The sequence below is a fragment of the Nesoenas mayeri genome, assembly GCF_963082525.1.
Source record: "Nesoenas mayeri genome assembly, chromosome: 3".
In the NCBI taxonomy this organism is placed as follows: domain Eukaryota; kingdom Metazoa; phylum Chordata; class Aves; order Columbiformes; family Columbidae; genus Nesoenas; species Nesoenas mayeri.
Window position 1 is genome coordinate 79,220,620 of NC_137544.1, and position 17,845 is coordinate 79,238,464.

The 17,845-nt window shown below is 38.3% G+C and overlaps 1 protein-coding gene across 3 annotated transcripts in view; it reads left to right on the plus strand.

Moving 5' to 3' along the window:
- Positions 1-17,845, plus strand: part of ACTN2 (actinin alpha 2) — a gene marked incomplete at both ends in the record, with an annotated part of 68,040 nt that overhangs the window by 17,174 nt on the left and 33,021 nt on the right. For all 3 annotated transcript variants that reach the window (XM_080341998.1, XM_080341999.1, XM_080342000.1), the window contains 5 exons: positions 6,832-6,946; positions 8,248-8,367; positions 14,382-14,468; positions 15,565-15,652; positions 17,695-17,773. In XM_080341998.1, coding sequence (XP_080198124.1) covers positions 6,832-6,946; positions 8,248-8,367; positions 14,382-14,468; positions 15,565-15,652; positions 17,695-17,773 — 489 coding nt within the window. The remainder of the gene's footprint in view (positions 1-6,831; positions 6,947-8,247; positions 8,368-14,381; positions 14,469-15,564; positions 15,653-17,694; positions 17,774-17,845) is intronic.

Consider the following 17,845-nt stretch of genomic DNA (forward strand, 5'->3'; position numbering starts at 1 on the left):
TTGTACCAATGGTCCAACAAAGTCCTGAGGTGTCTGAAGACTTACCTAAATTTTCATGCTTAAGACTGATGTTTCTGTCTTAAGTGTAAAGATGGGCTTATGTGCCTGAAAACTTCTCTGTCTTTTCCAGCTATCTCAATTGATCCAAAAAAGATATTATATGCCTGCTCCTAATAAACCTTGCAATATTTTTACAGTTTTAGCCCATTCAAAGTCCTTGTGAAACCTCTTATCTTCCTTTCCTTCCTGTTCTTCCCTTGTGGCTGAGGTGAGAACAGTGCCTGCAGTGATCCATACTGAATTTCCCATACATCTTGCTGCTTCCTGGCTTTTCTTCCATTTTAGACCATTGTGACAACAATAACCTTTCTTTTTTGTCTCCTCTGAAAGGAAGAACTAATGTTACCCACTTTGAACCAAAAGGCTCAATAATCTTCTTCACATTTTTCAGGGTTCAGTCTTGCCAAATTATTCTTGAAGGGATATTTGCATGCTCTGTGTTTTTTTTGTTGATAGTGAGCACTGCAAAACAGATGTGCAATCGTTCAGTGCTGGGAAGGAGTGGCATGTTTTACAGGAAACCCTAGACTTGCACAGGATTAGGCCACCTGCTTTGTAAGGACTGAGGTCTCCCTGGGCTCTTCCAAAATGTAGAATACTATCAAGATGTGCGATGTCCTGTGCGATGAATGCATCCCTTTGATGACGTCTCCTGTAAAAGATAAAATTAAGGAACTGGGATTAAGTTCGCTGAGTTACTAGAGTGGATGTGCTGACAGTGCAGATTATGCTAGCATGTCATCTCTGACACATCTGTTCACCTATATGGATGGATGTGCTGGAGCAGGGAAGGCTTTCCTCAACTTTGGATTTGGGGACCTTGTAATGGGGCTTCTACTAACTTCCTTTGTGAGATGGCTCTGTGCTGTCCTTTCTGTTGTTCCCAGGAATTTGACTTGGACATACTGCCTATGATTTGAAGGGTTCCTTTTAATGACCTTTTGGAACACGCTAAACATTTTCCATACCTTAGAATTCGTGACATACTTCCCTATGCTTTCACTGTGCTTCATTTGAGTTGTTGCTGTATTCTGGCATGTTTAGTGTTAAAATCCCACTTTGTCTACTAAGTGTTTTAGCATGATCGAGTTGTACTGGTGAACCACCTCTTCTGTTAGGGTTACTCTAGTTATTTTACTAATGTGTACCAATGTGTTTAGGCTTCCACTGCAAGGGCAAATAAGAGCAAGTGGACAGTTGTTAATAATTCAAACCAGCAAGTAAGATGTAAGATTTTAGTTATTTTCAATTAATAAAAATATACTCATGCACCTAATACACTAAAAGTACAGCTGATCTAGGTGTTCTAGGAACATGTAGAAGGTGTCTTGTGTAGTCATTGGTTCACAGCAAACTATTTTATAAAGGCTGTGCAATTTTCTGCTGTTTTGTACCTTCATGCTTCTTCTTTTGGGAGCAGAATTAAATAGTTAAGAGAACGAGGGCCGATGCAAACTGTATCCCAAACTCAGAGAAAAGCCCTGATCCTGCAGTCATTAGAGCACTGTGTGGACACAGGAGCTGGGAGATCATGTTGCAGGTTCACAACTTATATTTTAAAACATGGATAACAGACAGATGGGCAATTCTTCAGGGGGAAACCTCAGTCTGGCCTAAGGGGAATGTTCTGGCAGAGCTCTTTCTGTAACACCCTTGCCATGCGCTCAGAGCCCAGTAATGTTCTGTATAACTACAGAATGAATCACTGCATCCCATTTAGCCTAGAAGTAATGAAGACCCTAAGCCAGCACAAGCAGAGAAGAAAGGCTATAAAGCAGAGTTTTGAAAAACAACCCTATTAGACTGAGATAATTAGGAATAAAACACATATCAACAGATGTGTTAAATGTTAACATTTGAAGTTAATTTTCTTCAGGGGTGTTCTCCCGCTCCGCATATTAGAATGTAAGGTTCAATTAAAATGAGTTGTGTTTCTACTTGACTTAACAGACACAGAAAACACCGTTTCCTATTAACGCAACGTATATATCTTATTCTGTAAATGTTTTAGAAAGGCTAGAAACACACAAGAAACAAATTACTCATGGGCCACTAGCCTTTCTAGTGGAGGAACAGCCAAGCAGACACATGCCTTTTAAATCATTACTAGTTTTGAAAAGTTGTAAATATTATACTTGTAAATATTTAACTTGTAGATATTACTGATTTGAGCTGGAGAGAGTGAAAGGCAGTGTTAACATTTGTTATGAGGTATGCATACTGAATAGGAAACAGTTCCTTTTTGGGCTGGATCCATGTCTTGGTTTCAATTCTGAGTACAAGTGAATAAACCTTCCTGAACTTGTGGAGTGTATCCCCTGCACATGTCCCCATGCAAGTTATGCTGCTGTTTTGGTGATGCACATTTTGGCCTTACTGTAAGTGCCAAAGTAGAAATTTACCCTGTATCTTCAGCATGTGCAACAAGTTGTCTTGTGACCCAGTGACAGTAGCAGCGTTGGAGAGGTTGTTATCTGGTGGTTTCTAAATTCTCAATATCCCTATTATAACATTTACATATAAAAGTTTTTATTATAGCATCTTTCTTGTTTACTGTCTTTGAAGCACTGTCAAAAGTAAGTTATCATTTCACCCACATAAGAAGGACATGAGGGCTTTCTCAGAAGCGTAGGACAGTACAGCTCTTGGAGATATTGCTTTTCCATCAAAGCATGTCCTTCAATATGCATGTGTAAAAATATTTGCACTACAGAGCAGGCATAGCTTATTATATTTTTGTATTAGCTGCATTGATTAATAGTTAATTAAGGATACCTCCTTTTTCTGCCCCTTGATTGTGGTTCTACTTGTCAAGGACTTGTAAAGTTTTTGAAGTAATAACGTTGGAAAGGAGATTTTTTTTTTATTTTTTTTTTTTTACCACCTATGGTAAATAAATTCTAAAAAGAAATGTCTAGCTTTCTAGGCACTTATTTGTATCCCACCTGGTATTCAGATTGGTGCCTTCAGTCCTGCCTTGTTTTTCTGGGCAATCTGATACTCTGAAATGTGCTGCACAGCTCAGCAGAAAAAGGAATTTGCTTTGTCTAAGTCATTTAATAGCTTTTAAATCCCACTGGATTACAAATTTGCAGGGTACTCTATGCTGGCAGTATCTTGATTTCCAGGACTTAAACGTGCTTTGAATTGTTTCTTAATAACTATAAATAGAACTGTTAGTTAAAGCCAAAGCAGTGAGAACAAGTGGTATCACAATAAGAATAGAAGGATGGGCATTAAATTAAATGTGGATTGTGGAAACTTCTAAAATTTGCAATTGCAGTTTTGCAGTAGCTTTAATACAGTCACTTAAGGATTGACTCACTGAAAATAGTAAACACTCCTTTAAGTAGCATTCCTATAGCCCTGTTTAGTTCTAGGAAAGCAAGTCAGTTTGGAAGTCACCAAGCTATGAAGCCGTATGCTGGCGTCTGCTGTAATGAAAGTGACACTTACCATGAGGCGCAAGACAACTTTCACAAGGGAACAGCACCATTTCATGAGCTGGTGCATGGGTAAAACAGAAAGCTCTGAGGAACTGTGGCTTAGATAAAAGATCTAAATCTCTTACTGTAGGTATAGAAGATAGTCTAAATAATGAATCCATGCACAATAGAGTGCTTCAGCAGAATTTAATTTATCTCATGAATGAAGGCTTTGTAGGTAATTCCAAGTTCATCTTTCAGAATGCTACAATGTCAATGACAAACTCCAGTACTACTGGAAAGAGCATTAACCTACAGATATAAAAAGGCAGCCGATAAAGCAAATGACTGTTATAAAAATATTTATTGAAAACAGCTTGACTCAGCAGTAGTAGCATCTTTTCCTGTTTTTTATCTGAGCAACGCTGGCTTCTTAGTGTCTTCATAAAATGAAGATTGAGAAGAGATGATGTGAAGGTGTGCAGATCAGCAGGGAAGAGATGTTATTTAGTGATTAGAGGACGCCACAGAGAGTTGGAATATCCAGTATATGTTTTTAATTTTTCTGCCAAGTTTCAGTGATCTTCTGCACCTCAGTTTGTCTCTCAGCAAATTCAATGCCATAAAAATGTCTGTTTTCAAGAGAAACTATTTAAATTATTTAAAAACTTTGAGATATTTGGATATATAGGTTGGTAGATTCTAATTTGCTTTTATATATGTATTTGTATATGCATATATGAGCTAAGAAGTGCTAGGTTCCATTTCTTCTTAAGCAACTAAGTAAGAAGTAGCTTTCTTCACAGTAGAAATCAGATCTGTATCTTTAGCCTTCTTGATTGGTGGAGTTGTTGCCCTTAAACTCTTAATTAAATGAAAAGTGGGGAACACTCCTTTACTTCAGTGGTACAAGGTCAGAACTTTGACCATAAATGTCTAAAAGAAGAGATGAAAATGGCTGAGGATTTTCTCCAAATTCCTCTTTGAGTTTAGCATGATGTACTTGGAACAGTTCTACAAACTACAACAGCATCTGCAGATAAGCACATGTCCATCACTTTAGCTTAATTCATGAAAAGCTCATTCTTTTACTGGTTCGGCTTTCTAATATTTACTGCCAAATGGCCATGTAAGGTTCATGTGCATTTACCCTTGAGTGCTTTCAGCTGTGTTTTCTATATTACCATAATATTGTTCCTTCCAAGGATGCTTGTTATAATTTTTAGTATTTGCAAATGACTTAATGTAGTGTTAAGCCTTTTTAGATACATATCACTAGAACAGGATAATGCTTGAGGCAGACAAGTTAGTCTTATAAACTAGATCCTAACCCTATAATGATCCAAACCAGATGCCATCCTAAGACTCCATCATGTTGATCCCTGAGGGTAGAGTTGCCTAGAATCTCTGTTGTGATGCTTGACACATGCTGGTTTCAGGGATCCCATGAGGTCAGTAAAACTACTTACCTTAAAATGAGGGAAGTTTCATCTTCCTGAATGACTACTTTTGAAGCTAACATCCCTTTACTAAAACAGCTGTATTTGCAGAGGTGCTTCAGCTGTACACAGAACAACTTTCTTATGCCTCTGCCTGCAATTCTTTCTCTTCAGGTCAACAGGACCCCTGTCCAGAATCACTTCCAATACTGTCTTCTCTCTCCTCCTTTCCCTGGGTATCTAGAATTAAGGATTTCACTGCACAGTTGCCGCATAACCATAGCTTTTCTTTCTTTTTTCTTTTCAGTCGAGAAGAAGTTGATAACATTTATGTTTAGTGAGCTGCTCCTTGCCACTCTGGGAGCTCAAGCTGCACAGAAATTCTTCACAAAAGTGGAGTCAAACCCAACAACAATCAAAATGTTATTTTTTAACAGAAAGTTGAATTTTTAAGAATAAACCATTTTTGGAAATTCAATACATAACTTATTAAAGTGTGAAATCTGAATCTGAAAGATTCAGTTCCAGGGAAAGTTTTTGCCTTCAACTACTGCCCTTTCAAATTTTGTTTCTGAGAGAAGAGAAGTTAAATATTCTAACAAAGCAGGCAAGAATAAAGAAGGCCAAAGGATACTTCATATTGACAATGGGGATTTGGGATATATTTTATTTTTTTTTAGCTATTTACATTAAATGTTTTTAAAACTGTGGTAATTCAAAATAGCAAAAGAAGAGGAATTACAAATCTCTGACAATTTTAAGTAGCTGAAGTCTAACTTTCCAAAATGCATGGCTTTGTTATATACCTAGAGTTAAATACCTCATGGAGTACCTAGTAAATATAAAATTGCTTTATATAGCTAAACAGACACTGAAATCAAGGAAAACTTGTCAGAAGGCTGAGAAGTAATGGATATTTGAAAACAAAGTAATTTTAAATACTAGAATTTATAGTAGCCCTTGTTTTGTTTTCATTCATACAGAAGGTAATGTGTCTATGACCTCTGTAGATCAATGAAGTTAGTTTTGATTTCATCTGTGCAAGTAAAAGCAGACTTGGTCATTCTCTGTGGAGAGAGAAATGCTCATGGCTGCTTTTATGACCATATTTGCCCTGCAAACTTAAGTATCTGCATTTACATGTTTCATGAAGTTGTAGTAGTTTTCTGAAAATTATATAATAGAGTTGAGAAATAAAACCCTCAGACCATAAATGCAGGGGCTGAATGTGTAACTATGCTTGAGTTATTGTAAACTTTCAAAATCCATTCTAATTATCTATGTTTTCAAAAGGCATTGTTTTTCTCACTGTAGTTACAAGTAAGAGCAGATACGATTTTGTTGTATGAAGTCTCTCTTCAGTTACTTCATCCTGAAGAGTGTTCTCACAACTTACTGCCCATGAGAAATGCATGTCACTTGTCTCTGGCATGGATGATCTGTATAAGAACTATTTCTCATGGCATGAATTCAGGTAGTAGAAGGTTTTGCTTCTGTGCTTGCTATTGCATACATTGTACTGTCACCCAGCTTCCTTTATAGCGTATCATTCTTTCTTTTCAGGAAGAATGTGTAATGGATAAGTCCCAATATAAAATTGTGTGCTCATAAAATGTTAAGTGAGTAATAACTATTAGACAATTTTTGCCCTTATATGTAGATTTTTTTTTGGAAAGCATTTATGAGCAGAATCTAGCCCAATATTGCTTCTAATCAAGCAATTCTTTCCATCTACATGAACATCTGGGATAAGAATTTTGAACTCAGCAACATGTAGGAAATGAATGGGAGTTGGACATACAAATTTCAAAGGCAGTAGTGAAATTCTCAGGTGCAGCATTTTACTGCTTAACAGTTGCTTTGGAAAATGTCTTGTTGATGAGAACTTTTTTTAATTACTATTACAGACGTTTACAGCCTGGTGCAATTCCCACCTCAGGAAAGCAGGCACGCAGATTGAGAACATTGAGGAGGACTTCAGAAATGGCCTTAAACTGATGCTTCTCTTGGAAGTTATCTCAGGTAGGTTAAAATAAAGTTTGCAATGTATTTACAGCATGCCAACTGAAACAGTCTTAAAAGAACAAAAATTGTAAACAATTCAAACCAGTGAACACTAAATAGCTGAAAAGGGAGAGATTAAATGCATCATAAAACAAAAGGGAGGCAAAAAAGCTCCGCTTTTCCCTTATCTCCAAAATCTTCTGTTTTGTGCTTGTGTTTGAGGGTATCACAGTGTATGAGGGTGTCACTGACATCACAGTGTTATTGGACAAACCACAAACATCGAGGACCTGGTCTTAGCCCCCAACAATTAAAAAGCCTTTACACTTGGGATAAAATGAATTTGTAACCTACTTTTAGTATAGAGGTTTTGCTTTGCTTTTAATGACTTTACTGGATTGACCAATACTTTCAAAAGTGAGTGCCTAGAGTAAAACTAGATCAATATTTAGTCACAAGTAAAAGGTCTAATTTTTCAGAAGGGTGGAACATCCAAGAACTTCTTTTGACTAACTGGTGTGAAGTCACTATGTCACCCATTTTATGTGTTCAGAGGGGCAGTCCCCAAAGTACACTCAGAATGCCCCTGAATGGGAAGGGAATAGGTCAAGTTACAGACACACAATAAAGGTGAGAAAGGGCAAGAAGATTTTTAAGAAAATGGAAATGTCTTTATGGAAAAGGCAGTTTACATTTTTGCTGGAGATTTCAGTGGGGAAAGATCTGCAAATGATCACTCTTCATGCATTGGAGAGTCATATTTTCAGAAATTATTCTTCATGATAATTTGAAAAGATAAATTCATTCAAACATGTCAGCCTATGCTCTGAAATTAGCTGCTCTACTGTGCTGGATGAAGTTATTAAAAGCTGTTGTTCTCAGTCAGATTTGGAGGGGTGCTATAGCTAATCTGCTGGATAGAGTCCAGCTTCTCTTTACAGTCAGGCAGGTAGGGATGATGAGCTCTGAGGACATCCTGCCTTAATATTCAGCTGCTCTAATGCAGACAGTAGCAATGAACCAAAAGTCAAGTAGGGGGAAGCATTCACATAATTTCCAGATGTTTAGGGCAAACATAAAACTTTTACTCTTGTGTTACTGCTGTATCAGAAAAATCTAAGTCAGATGTTTTCACATTTGAATTTTCTCTTCCGGGTTTTGTTCAAAGCTATTTGACATTCTTTCAGAAAAATACCTGTTAAAATAACTGCTAACTTTTAGACAGTGTTCAGGGCACGTTTGTTCTTGAATTCTAATCACTTAGGTGTCTGTAGCCAGCTCTATGTAACAATAACCACATTAAATTTGTTATTCTGCAGGGGAACGACTACCAAAACCAGACAGAGGGAAGATGCGCTTCCATAAAATTGCTAATGTCAACAAAGCTCTGGATTATATCGCCAGCAAAGGAGTGAAACTTGTATCAATTGGTGCAGAAGGTATGTGTTGGAGCTTGACAATGCACCTTACTTGGATCCTAGGCATTCACACTGCAAAGAAGTCTGACAGAGAACCTTCGCCAAATTGTGCTGGCTGGTCTCTATATGGGTGCCTCAAAAATCCCTTAATATTGGTTGCTGACCTATATGTATGAAAGGTCGGCAGGTGGAAATTTGTGGACACCTGGAGAGGGATAGGGGTATAAATGGGATCAGTTTTTCTCCAAGGTTAAATTGAATTGTGTTTCAGTGGATGTTTAGAGTAGAATTTCTTTCTTAAAAATAAGGAACTCCTTTAGAAATCAGGTTGGATTCTAGGGTATGCTTTATCCAATCTGGGATCTTCTTCTATCTTTAGGAGATACTATTCAGGCAAGACAAAGGCTGACATCACTACCAGGTGGCTGGGACCTGCTCCCATTTTATTATGAGACCAACTGTGCATGGCAGCTGTGCTTCTAAAATTCAGATGTAGAGTTAAGGGAGTGATCAAAAGAAATTATGGTAACTGGAGAGAAACTGAGCATATGAAGAAAGCAGGGTGGGCTGTTATTTACCAAAGTTATTAGTTTGTTATTGTTCTTTTGTTCAGGTAGGTAACTAAAAGCATACAGTTAGCTAGCTAAATGCTGAGAGATGTAAACTCTGAGCAAAAGGAGGTAGACTCACTGCAAGTGAACCTGTGCTTCCTGTGAGATCCAAATGATTGTTTAAGGACAAAGGTCTGTCTAGAACTAGCTGTTCCATGCAGATATTTGCATAATGCTTTGCATAGCCATTACCATACAAAGGAGTGATATGGCTAGCATGATATCCAACTACTTTTGGTTCCATAGCCTCAATGATGTTGTCCATTCTAGGGGCAGCCTCTGACATGCCTTTAAAGCAAAACTCTGGCTGTAACCTTCAATGTCATAGTGAGAAGCACTAGATATATTTTATTCACATTACTAGGCCTTTTTAGATGGGTTTACAAGCCTTCACTTCCTGTCTTCTGATCTCTCCATGCTTATATATGTCCTTATTACGGCTTCCAAACCTTGATCTCAGGGAGCTTACTGTAATTGTGGCTGGAGCAGGAAGATTCATTAGGTGAGACAGGGACATCTGTAGAAGTAATGGAGAAATATATCAGCATTCAGTGATTCCACAACAGTGTGACCTAGCCCACGTAGTTCTTAAAGTATCGTTCACCAAATGTGTCCATTTTCTAGATCTAGAACTCCAAAATCTGAAGAAATATGTGTTCTCTGGTAAAAGCATTTATTTGAACTCAGCTTTTGTTCATTTGAGACTGGACTGACTGGGACATCTGAGTCCAAATCCATACCAGCTATCTTTAGGTAGATAACAAGAGGCCTTTTTTTTGGGAATATATAATCAGTGGGGAGAGATGGGCAATTCCCAAAGGCACTTCAGATCTCAGAAGAGCTGTACTGCATTTCAGAGGTGCCTGGCTGCCTCTGTCAGTTGTATAAGCAGTCAGAGACAGGTGGGCCCTTTGACCAATTAAATAAAGTGGGATGGAAAAATATGCCACAGTTGAGGTTATTCTGAGAGTGACATGACATTTAATGGACAGCAGAGGGTACTGAAGAGACAATTTATGTGTGGAAATAAAAAATTAAGGATTCAGAAGCCTGTTTGACAGCTGGTGCAGAAATACTGAGAGTGCAAAGTGTGGAGTAAATGGCTGGTAGTTCTGTCATGTCATATTGTGACTACAATGCTTCCTGACAGAAGACAAGCATATAGCAGAAGGAGTATCTTGTAGGACAGAGTGGTCACTCTCCTTGATCACAGTTCACAGAATGTACTAACATTTTCACATCTAGGTTCTTCAAGCAAGGCTGGAGCATTTTAAGTGAGGTACCTCAGCTAAGATCTACTCCTGCAAGGAGCAGGCCAGCCCTCTGCACTCCATTCCCCCTGCTTTTGCCCTGGTTATTACTGCCACGATGCTCAGACTGGGAAGCAGCACCTGAGCACTTTCTGTATCACCTGAAGGCAAAGCATCTGGGATCACTCAGATCAGCCATTGAAACCATTTAAACTAACCCTGCTATTTTCCATGGCAGCAGCTTCCATGAATTTAGGCACTCTGATAATACGTAATTCCCTCTGGGAGGGAAGCAGGAACAAGAGGCAGTAACCTCTTCAGCTTCTCAGCCAGTTGCTGCAAGGTGTTATCTGTCCATGCACTCAGTATTTCTTCCTGCATGTAACAGCAGGCTATAGTAAGCCAGGAGATTAAGGTGATCTTGCCTGTACCCCAGGCTTTTATTGCCTGCTTCTGGAATACTTGATCTGTAAAATGGAGGGTTTAGAAGCAAAAATTCATTCATTAGCATTAAAAAACATTTTAAATTCTTGGATGGTAGCACAGGAGAAAAACCCACTGCTGTTGTCATAGTTTATATGCAGAGAGCAACCTGTCATTGTAAGACATTGCACTATGTCAAGTATGGCTACTAACACATTAGATTGTATCCACGTGGGCAGGAGAAGATAGATTCATGTGCCTTCCCCTCCTACTCTAAACAGGCTGAGCACAAAGCCAGCTCTGGCCCAGACATGCTTAGTGCCCTGTTAAGTTTACTGCATCCCCTCTGCTAAATTTGTTGTCTAAGGCAGAGTGCTGTGCTGATGCAGCAATGCAGTATCACATCTGACTGGGTATAGTTTCACAGTGTGGGACCTCTGGCACCAGTACATGTTTAAAAAGTCACTGTGCCCTCTTGTCCTGCATACTTGCTCCTACACTACACAGCCCTACCCTACCACTTGGGCTGACAACTGTTTCTGTAGCTATGCTGGAGACTGGATCAGCAATCTGATCTGGTTTTAACACACATTCACCTCTTTTTTTTTTTTTTTTAATTTGTTGCATTTTTCAGCATTGTTGACTAAACAGTCATGACAGTATGAAGATGGAATGAATGCCAGCAAGGAGGCAGAGCACAGGCTGCTCAAGCTTGTGTTTATCAAAGCCCTTAACCCTTTAACTAACTACCCCACATAGTAAGCACGGGACATGTGGGCTTGTCTGCACCCATCTGTTTTGGCATTCTTTGAGTTATATGGATGCTTGGAATAGTTTTTAATTTCCAAAGCGTGAAAGTTTTATGTCTAAATCTGCTGAGGATCATGTTTTATTATCTGACATGCTGAGTGGCGAAGAGCATGTAAGCCCAAGAGGACCAACTGGCATTTAAAATGGGGCCTCAAAACAAAGATTAAACTGCGATTCCTGTGGGACATCAGTACAAAGTTTAATTTAGTGTTTTGAAGGTGCCAGGGATATTCTTTAAAGCCATCATTGTTGTTCTGAGGCTGACTTCCTTGGGCTGTCTATGAAGGGAATAGAGATGATGCCTTTGATGCTGAGCAGAAGCCTAATTTAGCTACTTGGATCTGTCTTGTGGAAGAATCTTTCTCTCCATTGGTGATGAAGTGAGATGAGAGAGTCAAGAAGCTCAAGCAAAAGCTGTGAAAGTAGTCCTTACAAGACATTCACAGTCCAGGAGTTAGAAGTTTTCCCTTAAGTTTTAAAGACATGCAATAACTCCATTTGCAAGGTAATTGCATCCTGAATGAAATGAACTGAGATATGGAGAACCAAGTACCCTGTTAATAGGAAACACTTGTGTATTGCTTTTCTGGGGAGTGGGAGAAATACGGAGGACCAAATGATCTGTGAATCTGCTACAAGAGGATTAGAATGAAGAAAAAAAAAAGCCAAAGCAGAATAAAAAACCTGAAACTAAACCTTTGGGAACTTGCCACACTGCTTTGCTTAGCTTTTTCCCTGACAGTTTTTATTATTTCCTCTTCCCTTTCCCTTTCCCTTCTCTCCTTTCCTGTCCTCATACATCAGCAAGACCTTTTTCCCTGGAAATCTGTAGCTTTGTGTATGTGAGGTGTAGGGACTATATTCCTCCCAGAGCAAACAGGTAATGTGAAGAAAATAATGAGGTCTTATATTGGCCCATACCAGAAAACAATCGAAATGAATCAGAATTTTTTTGTCACCAATACTTTTCAACATTTAGCAACTTTGTTTTCCTTCTGTTTAGATATTTTTCCTTGTATTTTATATGTGTGGTTTTTTTTTGTTTTATGTTAGCAGTAGATAATGAGAAACCAAAGCTGGCAAATTGCTTGAAAATTCTCCTGAGGCACAACATAGAAAATTCCCTCTCTTGCTTTTTCATTCTGTCTGTGTGTACATATGGATATGTAAATCAACACAATGATGTAGTGATTATGCAAACCCATTAACTGATTGCCTGACAGTCAGCAGTACCTTCTGAGTGTTTAATTTATTTTACATTTGAATACATTTTTCTATACTGTATATACATATCAGACATCTGATCAGAATACAATGAAATATGAGGCTGAGGAGGGGGGAGGAGAGAGAAGTAGCTGCATTCCCTAATTGCCATTTGGCCTTTTTTGGCTGAAAGAGTTTAGCTTTGAGATTTGAAGAGACTTGAGGTCTTTCAGTGCCAATAAGATAGTAATAGTCCATAATTGTGCATGGACGGCAGGCAAAGGTAAGAGGTAAGAATTCTGGAAAATCAGTGTAGAACCCAAATGGAAAGTGGAAAAGTAGCCATTATATGAACTTGGATTATCACACTAGCAAAGAAAGTATAGACTAGTGATGGGTGACATATCTCCTATGACATTTGTTAATTCCATAGTTTAGTGTTACATACTATTGCAATTTAACATGTATTTCAAGTCTTGGAGCTAGCAGCTGCTTTGTTCTGTAAAAGTTGCCCCTGGATTCAGGCAATTTTTAAGTAGCAGGGTGACTGTACTTTCTGCTGGCACTTCTGTTGGCATTCAATGTTAAATTGAGGAAATTCCTCCTGCTCCTTCCCCAGAACACCAGTGGGTGCTCAGGCAGCCACAGCTGCTCCACTTTTTGAGGAAGGCTGGAGGTGACTTTCAAGCTGGGGAGCAGCTGGTGCCTTCCCTGCTTCACTGCTCTGGTGCTATAAGGTGACTAGGAAGGCAGTCTGCAATTCCCTTCTCTTTGTCCCACCTTCTCTCCTTCCCATGCTAGACCCTTCTTATAATTTTACTGTGTTCTGAGTCTCTCAGTTTTCATATTGATTTAACATTATTACCACACTTAAGTGGTCTGGCAGTACATTTGTTGGTGTTGAGAAATTTAAGCGGTATCAGTGTTCACATTGGAGTCTAGGAGCACTGGATTCTGACTCAGCTTGTGAAAGGGGCTCCCATGTATGTGTGAGAAGGGTTGGAGCAAGCACGTTCCTAGTGCCCTGTATTGTTGGTAGACTCAAGCAGTCTTGAAAGAAATTGGAACCCCAGAGGCAAAAAATCCCATTTTGTATTAAAGATACATAAATGTGCATAGGTGTTGGATCAGACAACCTTGTGGCCATGTATCTGAACTGCTTTGCAGGAAGCTATTTAGCTCAGTCTCAGGAGGCACTGTGTATCTTGGGCTGCTCTTCGTATCTAGGCTGTGCTGGCACTATAGGTAAATGTCTCAAAAAGGTCTAAATAGCATAGGAGGATTTCTGAGTATCCTTTTATTAAAAAAATTATATTGTTAATGTCCTGTAGTTTCTTAAAATTTGGAGTAAGACCATATTTTTTCAGTTCCTTTGCATTTGAAAACTGTAAAGCTGATATTTTTCAAACTTTAAATAAGTATTTCCCCTCAGGCTCTCTCTGAAAAAGTCAGGCTAAAATGTAAAGATTTGAGACAGTTACAACTACCTGGAGAGAAGCCTTTTAGCATGGAAAGGCTGAAGTGACCTTAACCTCAGTAATCTTAAGTCCTACTGCCAGTGTAGCACAAACATGAGTTTGTTGAAAAATGAACCCAGATGAACTCTGTGTAAAGAATTATGGTAGAAATATAACAGGTTTATTAGATACAATATATTATTTGTAGATATATATTACTGAAGTAAGATAAACTGGAAAACACATTCTAAATACTACTACTATCTCTTTTTTCACCGTAGAAATTGTTGACGGCAATGTGAAAATGACACTGGGTATGATCTGGACTATTATACTTCGCTTCGCTATTCAGGATATTTCAGTGGAAGGTAACAGTAATGTAACTATCTTAAATAATCGGGAAATTTGTTTATAAAGATATTGTTATATGAATGGTGCACAAGTGAGATGAGTGTTTTGAAAATGAATTATTTTTTCACAGAAAATGGTACAAGTTCCTTAGCTGGTGACAAAATCAATTTCTGGAGGGAAAAAGTAATTATTCCCCTTATCCTGACAAATACCTTGAGCCAGCTTCCTAATACAGTTCTGGGCCTGTCTCTCAGTTGTAGAGATAGAAACATGTCTGTGTTTCTGAGCTTCGGTGTCCTGAAACTATGCTGTCGCCTGTATGGTGGTTCTATTTCCAACATACTTCTTTAGTCCTGTCCGTTTCTTACATTCTTTGCAAATATTATCTGATTATATCCCTCTTCTTTTTACCACCCCTTCCTCCCCACTGCTTCAGAATTTTTTCCTTAACTTTCACTTGGTCACTGGCTCCAAAAAGCGTGGTTTAGTTACAATACTCTTTAAACCAAGTCTGTGGTGTGGAAAGTCTAAAATTCTAGAAACTAATGTCAGTTTTCAACAAAAGTAGAATCAAGTCAAGCTCTGCATGCTGTCCTGCCCATAATTTGTGGGACATTAAATGTGGACTTAATGGTCTATTTGTTCTTTTCTGTCCTTCACTTAGGCATTCAGATACCCATAGGGTTCAGATAATGAAGGTATTTCCCCAGCATTTATACCTCCCTGTAAGCAAATGAACGGAGACTACAGGCATATTTCATGTAGGCACCAACACAATCTTTTATGCCTAGTTCTGTTGTATTTGTATTGGGTATTTTTCTTCAAATCTACATTCTGCTGTCCAACCAATATAATTTCTTAAACTTCTAGTATCACAGAATTACTGTGCAGGCTGAGACTCTAGTCTGAGTTGTGCCAGTTGAGCTGACTTCTGTGTTCTAATGGAGCACCATTAATCCATTTGTATGTTATAGGATTAAACATCATTGACTTATGCCAAACAGTTTCAGGTGGCTGACTACATTTAAGATGACAAGAAATTAATTACTTGAGTGCTTTTTACATTTTTCTTCTTTTTTTTTTTTCTTTTTTACTCCCTGGTGTCTTTTACAGAAACCTCTGCCAAAGAAGGGCTGCTGCTGTGGTGTCAAAGAAAAACTGCTCCATACAGAAATGTGAACATTCAGAACTTCCACCTTAGGTAAACTTCCATTATTTCAAGAGGTAGAATCAATCTAAAATATGTTAGGTCATTTTTTTTCCCCACAGTTGTGCTGATATATATTTGACAGGGGGTTTCACTCTTCACTGTTAACTAGACTTTTTTCAGATTCTCATGCTCTGTCTTCAGAGTCTGATTTTGTTTATCCTTTGGCATTATTTACTGTGACTTCCACAGTTACTATTTAAAAGAAAAAAAAATATCTGCTATATACAGAATGACCACATTGTGTTATTAGAGGTCCTGACTTGGAAAATGACTGCTTTCAAATGAGAGCCACTGCAGGTATAGGCTATTCTTGGCAAAAATACCAATGTGTTGAGCATGCAAATATCTCATTATGATGAATCAGTCTTTATTGTTCTGTAACATAACTATAAATAAGGAGCCAAAAATGGACTCAGTACCCAGCAGCGGCACTTTAAACATGGTTGTTTTCAGAACCAGCATCATTACCTAAGTCAGGGAATTTAGTGAAGCTCCAGTTGTGTGGCTCTGTGTTTTCAGTAAGGGCTATGAAGGGAGTTCCAGGCCATATGCAGGCTGCCTGGTTTGGGGATTTCACTGGGCTAGTTCCTGCAGATCTGTCAGTAACCCACCTCATTAAATTATGTGACTTGCCATTTGTACTGTTTTACTATGTGATCTTGCCTTCCCTGAGGTCCTTATAGTACTTACAACAAGAGCTCTGTATTACAGCATTTTGGTGTTTTGAATTAGTTCCTAATGTACAGCACCTAAACCACAGGTAGTGATAGAGAAGATACAGTTCACACATGCATCCACAGATAAAAATTATTTGTTTGATTTACAGTCCCTGTAGTGCCTTTAAGAGACCTGAAATTTGTTGTGTTACTTTCCTTGGATATATAGAGGTATATTTCAGTAGAGATTTGTATGGATGCAAGGTATACTGTAAATTACATTATGAGAATCTTAGCGTTTGTACATATATATGCTGTTCTGTTACATGGTATGGGGCAAATATCTTGAATGGAAGTACCTTGATTAATGGTTGGGTCCATCGGCTCTTACAGAACTGCTTTACAATGGGCAAGCCAACCATGTTAGTGTATACCTTTTGGAAATAAGGTTTTTGTAGTTTGATGCTGATTTTGATTCAGTTTTACCTCCTCGATGATTTTATATTATACAATGTATGTATATTCTGATTAATTGTATTACATTTTAACTTGAGATAGTTCTGTTATTTGAAAGATCTACCCAGACATCTCAGTGAAAGAGATTCTAATAGTCAGAATATGTTTAGTATCGCATAGTTGCTGCACAGGGTAAGACCTCAAACTCACAGCCTCAGTGATTGCATAAAATTTTTATATAAAGTAGCTTTCAGAATAATTGCTTCTGGCTGAAAGGAACCTCTCATAATCTTTCCAAATATATGCTATTTGTGGCTCCATTCATTGCCTATTTTTGCCTCAAAAGGTAGTGGGCCTGAAGTCACACTAAAGTGTCAAAGCTTAGATCAAAACGGTCATATGTGTGAAGTGTTTTGAATAAACTAAGCTGATTTATGAATTTGTACTTCTATGAGCACAATATGGTTGAGCTATTTAAATTGTCTGATATAACTGACACAGAAAAATTCAATTGCTTCAGCAAATTCAAGTAATGCAGACTTGCCTTTTTTTTTTTTTCCCAAACATACTGTAAGTGTAATAGGACATTATGCACTTTAATTGGTGAATGTGTACTCTGAACTATCCTGGAACACTGCACAAACTGAGCAATTGAAATCAGGGACTGTTGCCTATAACGTACACTGCCTAGAAAGTATTATGGATTCTTTAAGTGTGTATGGACTTTAGAGTAAGATATGTACTACAGGAAAAAGAGTAAAGTCACAGAAAAGCTCAGAGGGATGAGGGTGCACAGAATGCCAATGTCAGGATTTGACAAGAAAGTTCCTGCTTGATATTAAGTCTTGACCCAGGACCACACTGTAAAATGCCATGACATTGTTAACTAATGTTTTTCCGTTCTATTTTTTTGTTGTAAAGCTGGAAAGATGGCCTTGGATTATGTGCACTTATCCACAGACACCGACCTGATCTTATTGACTACTCCAAGCTAAATAAGGTCATCAGTCTGGGTGGTACAGCATGCTGTCCTGCAGTGATTTGGCTCACTTCCGGTTTGCTTAGCATGTTT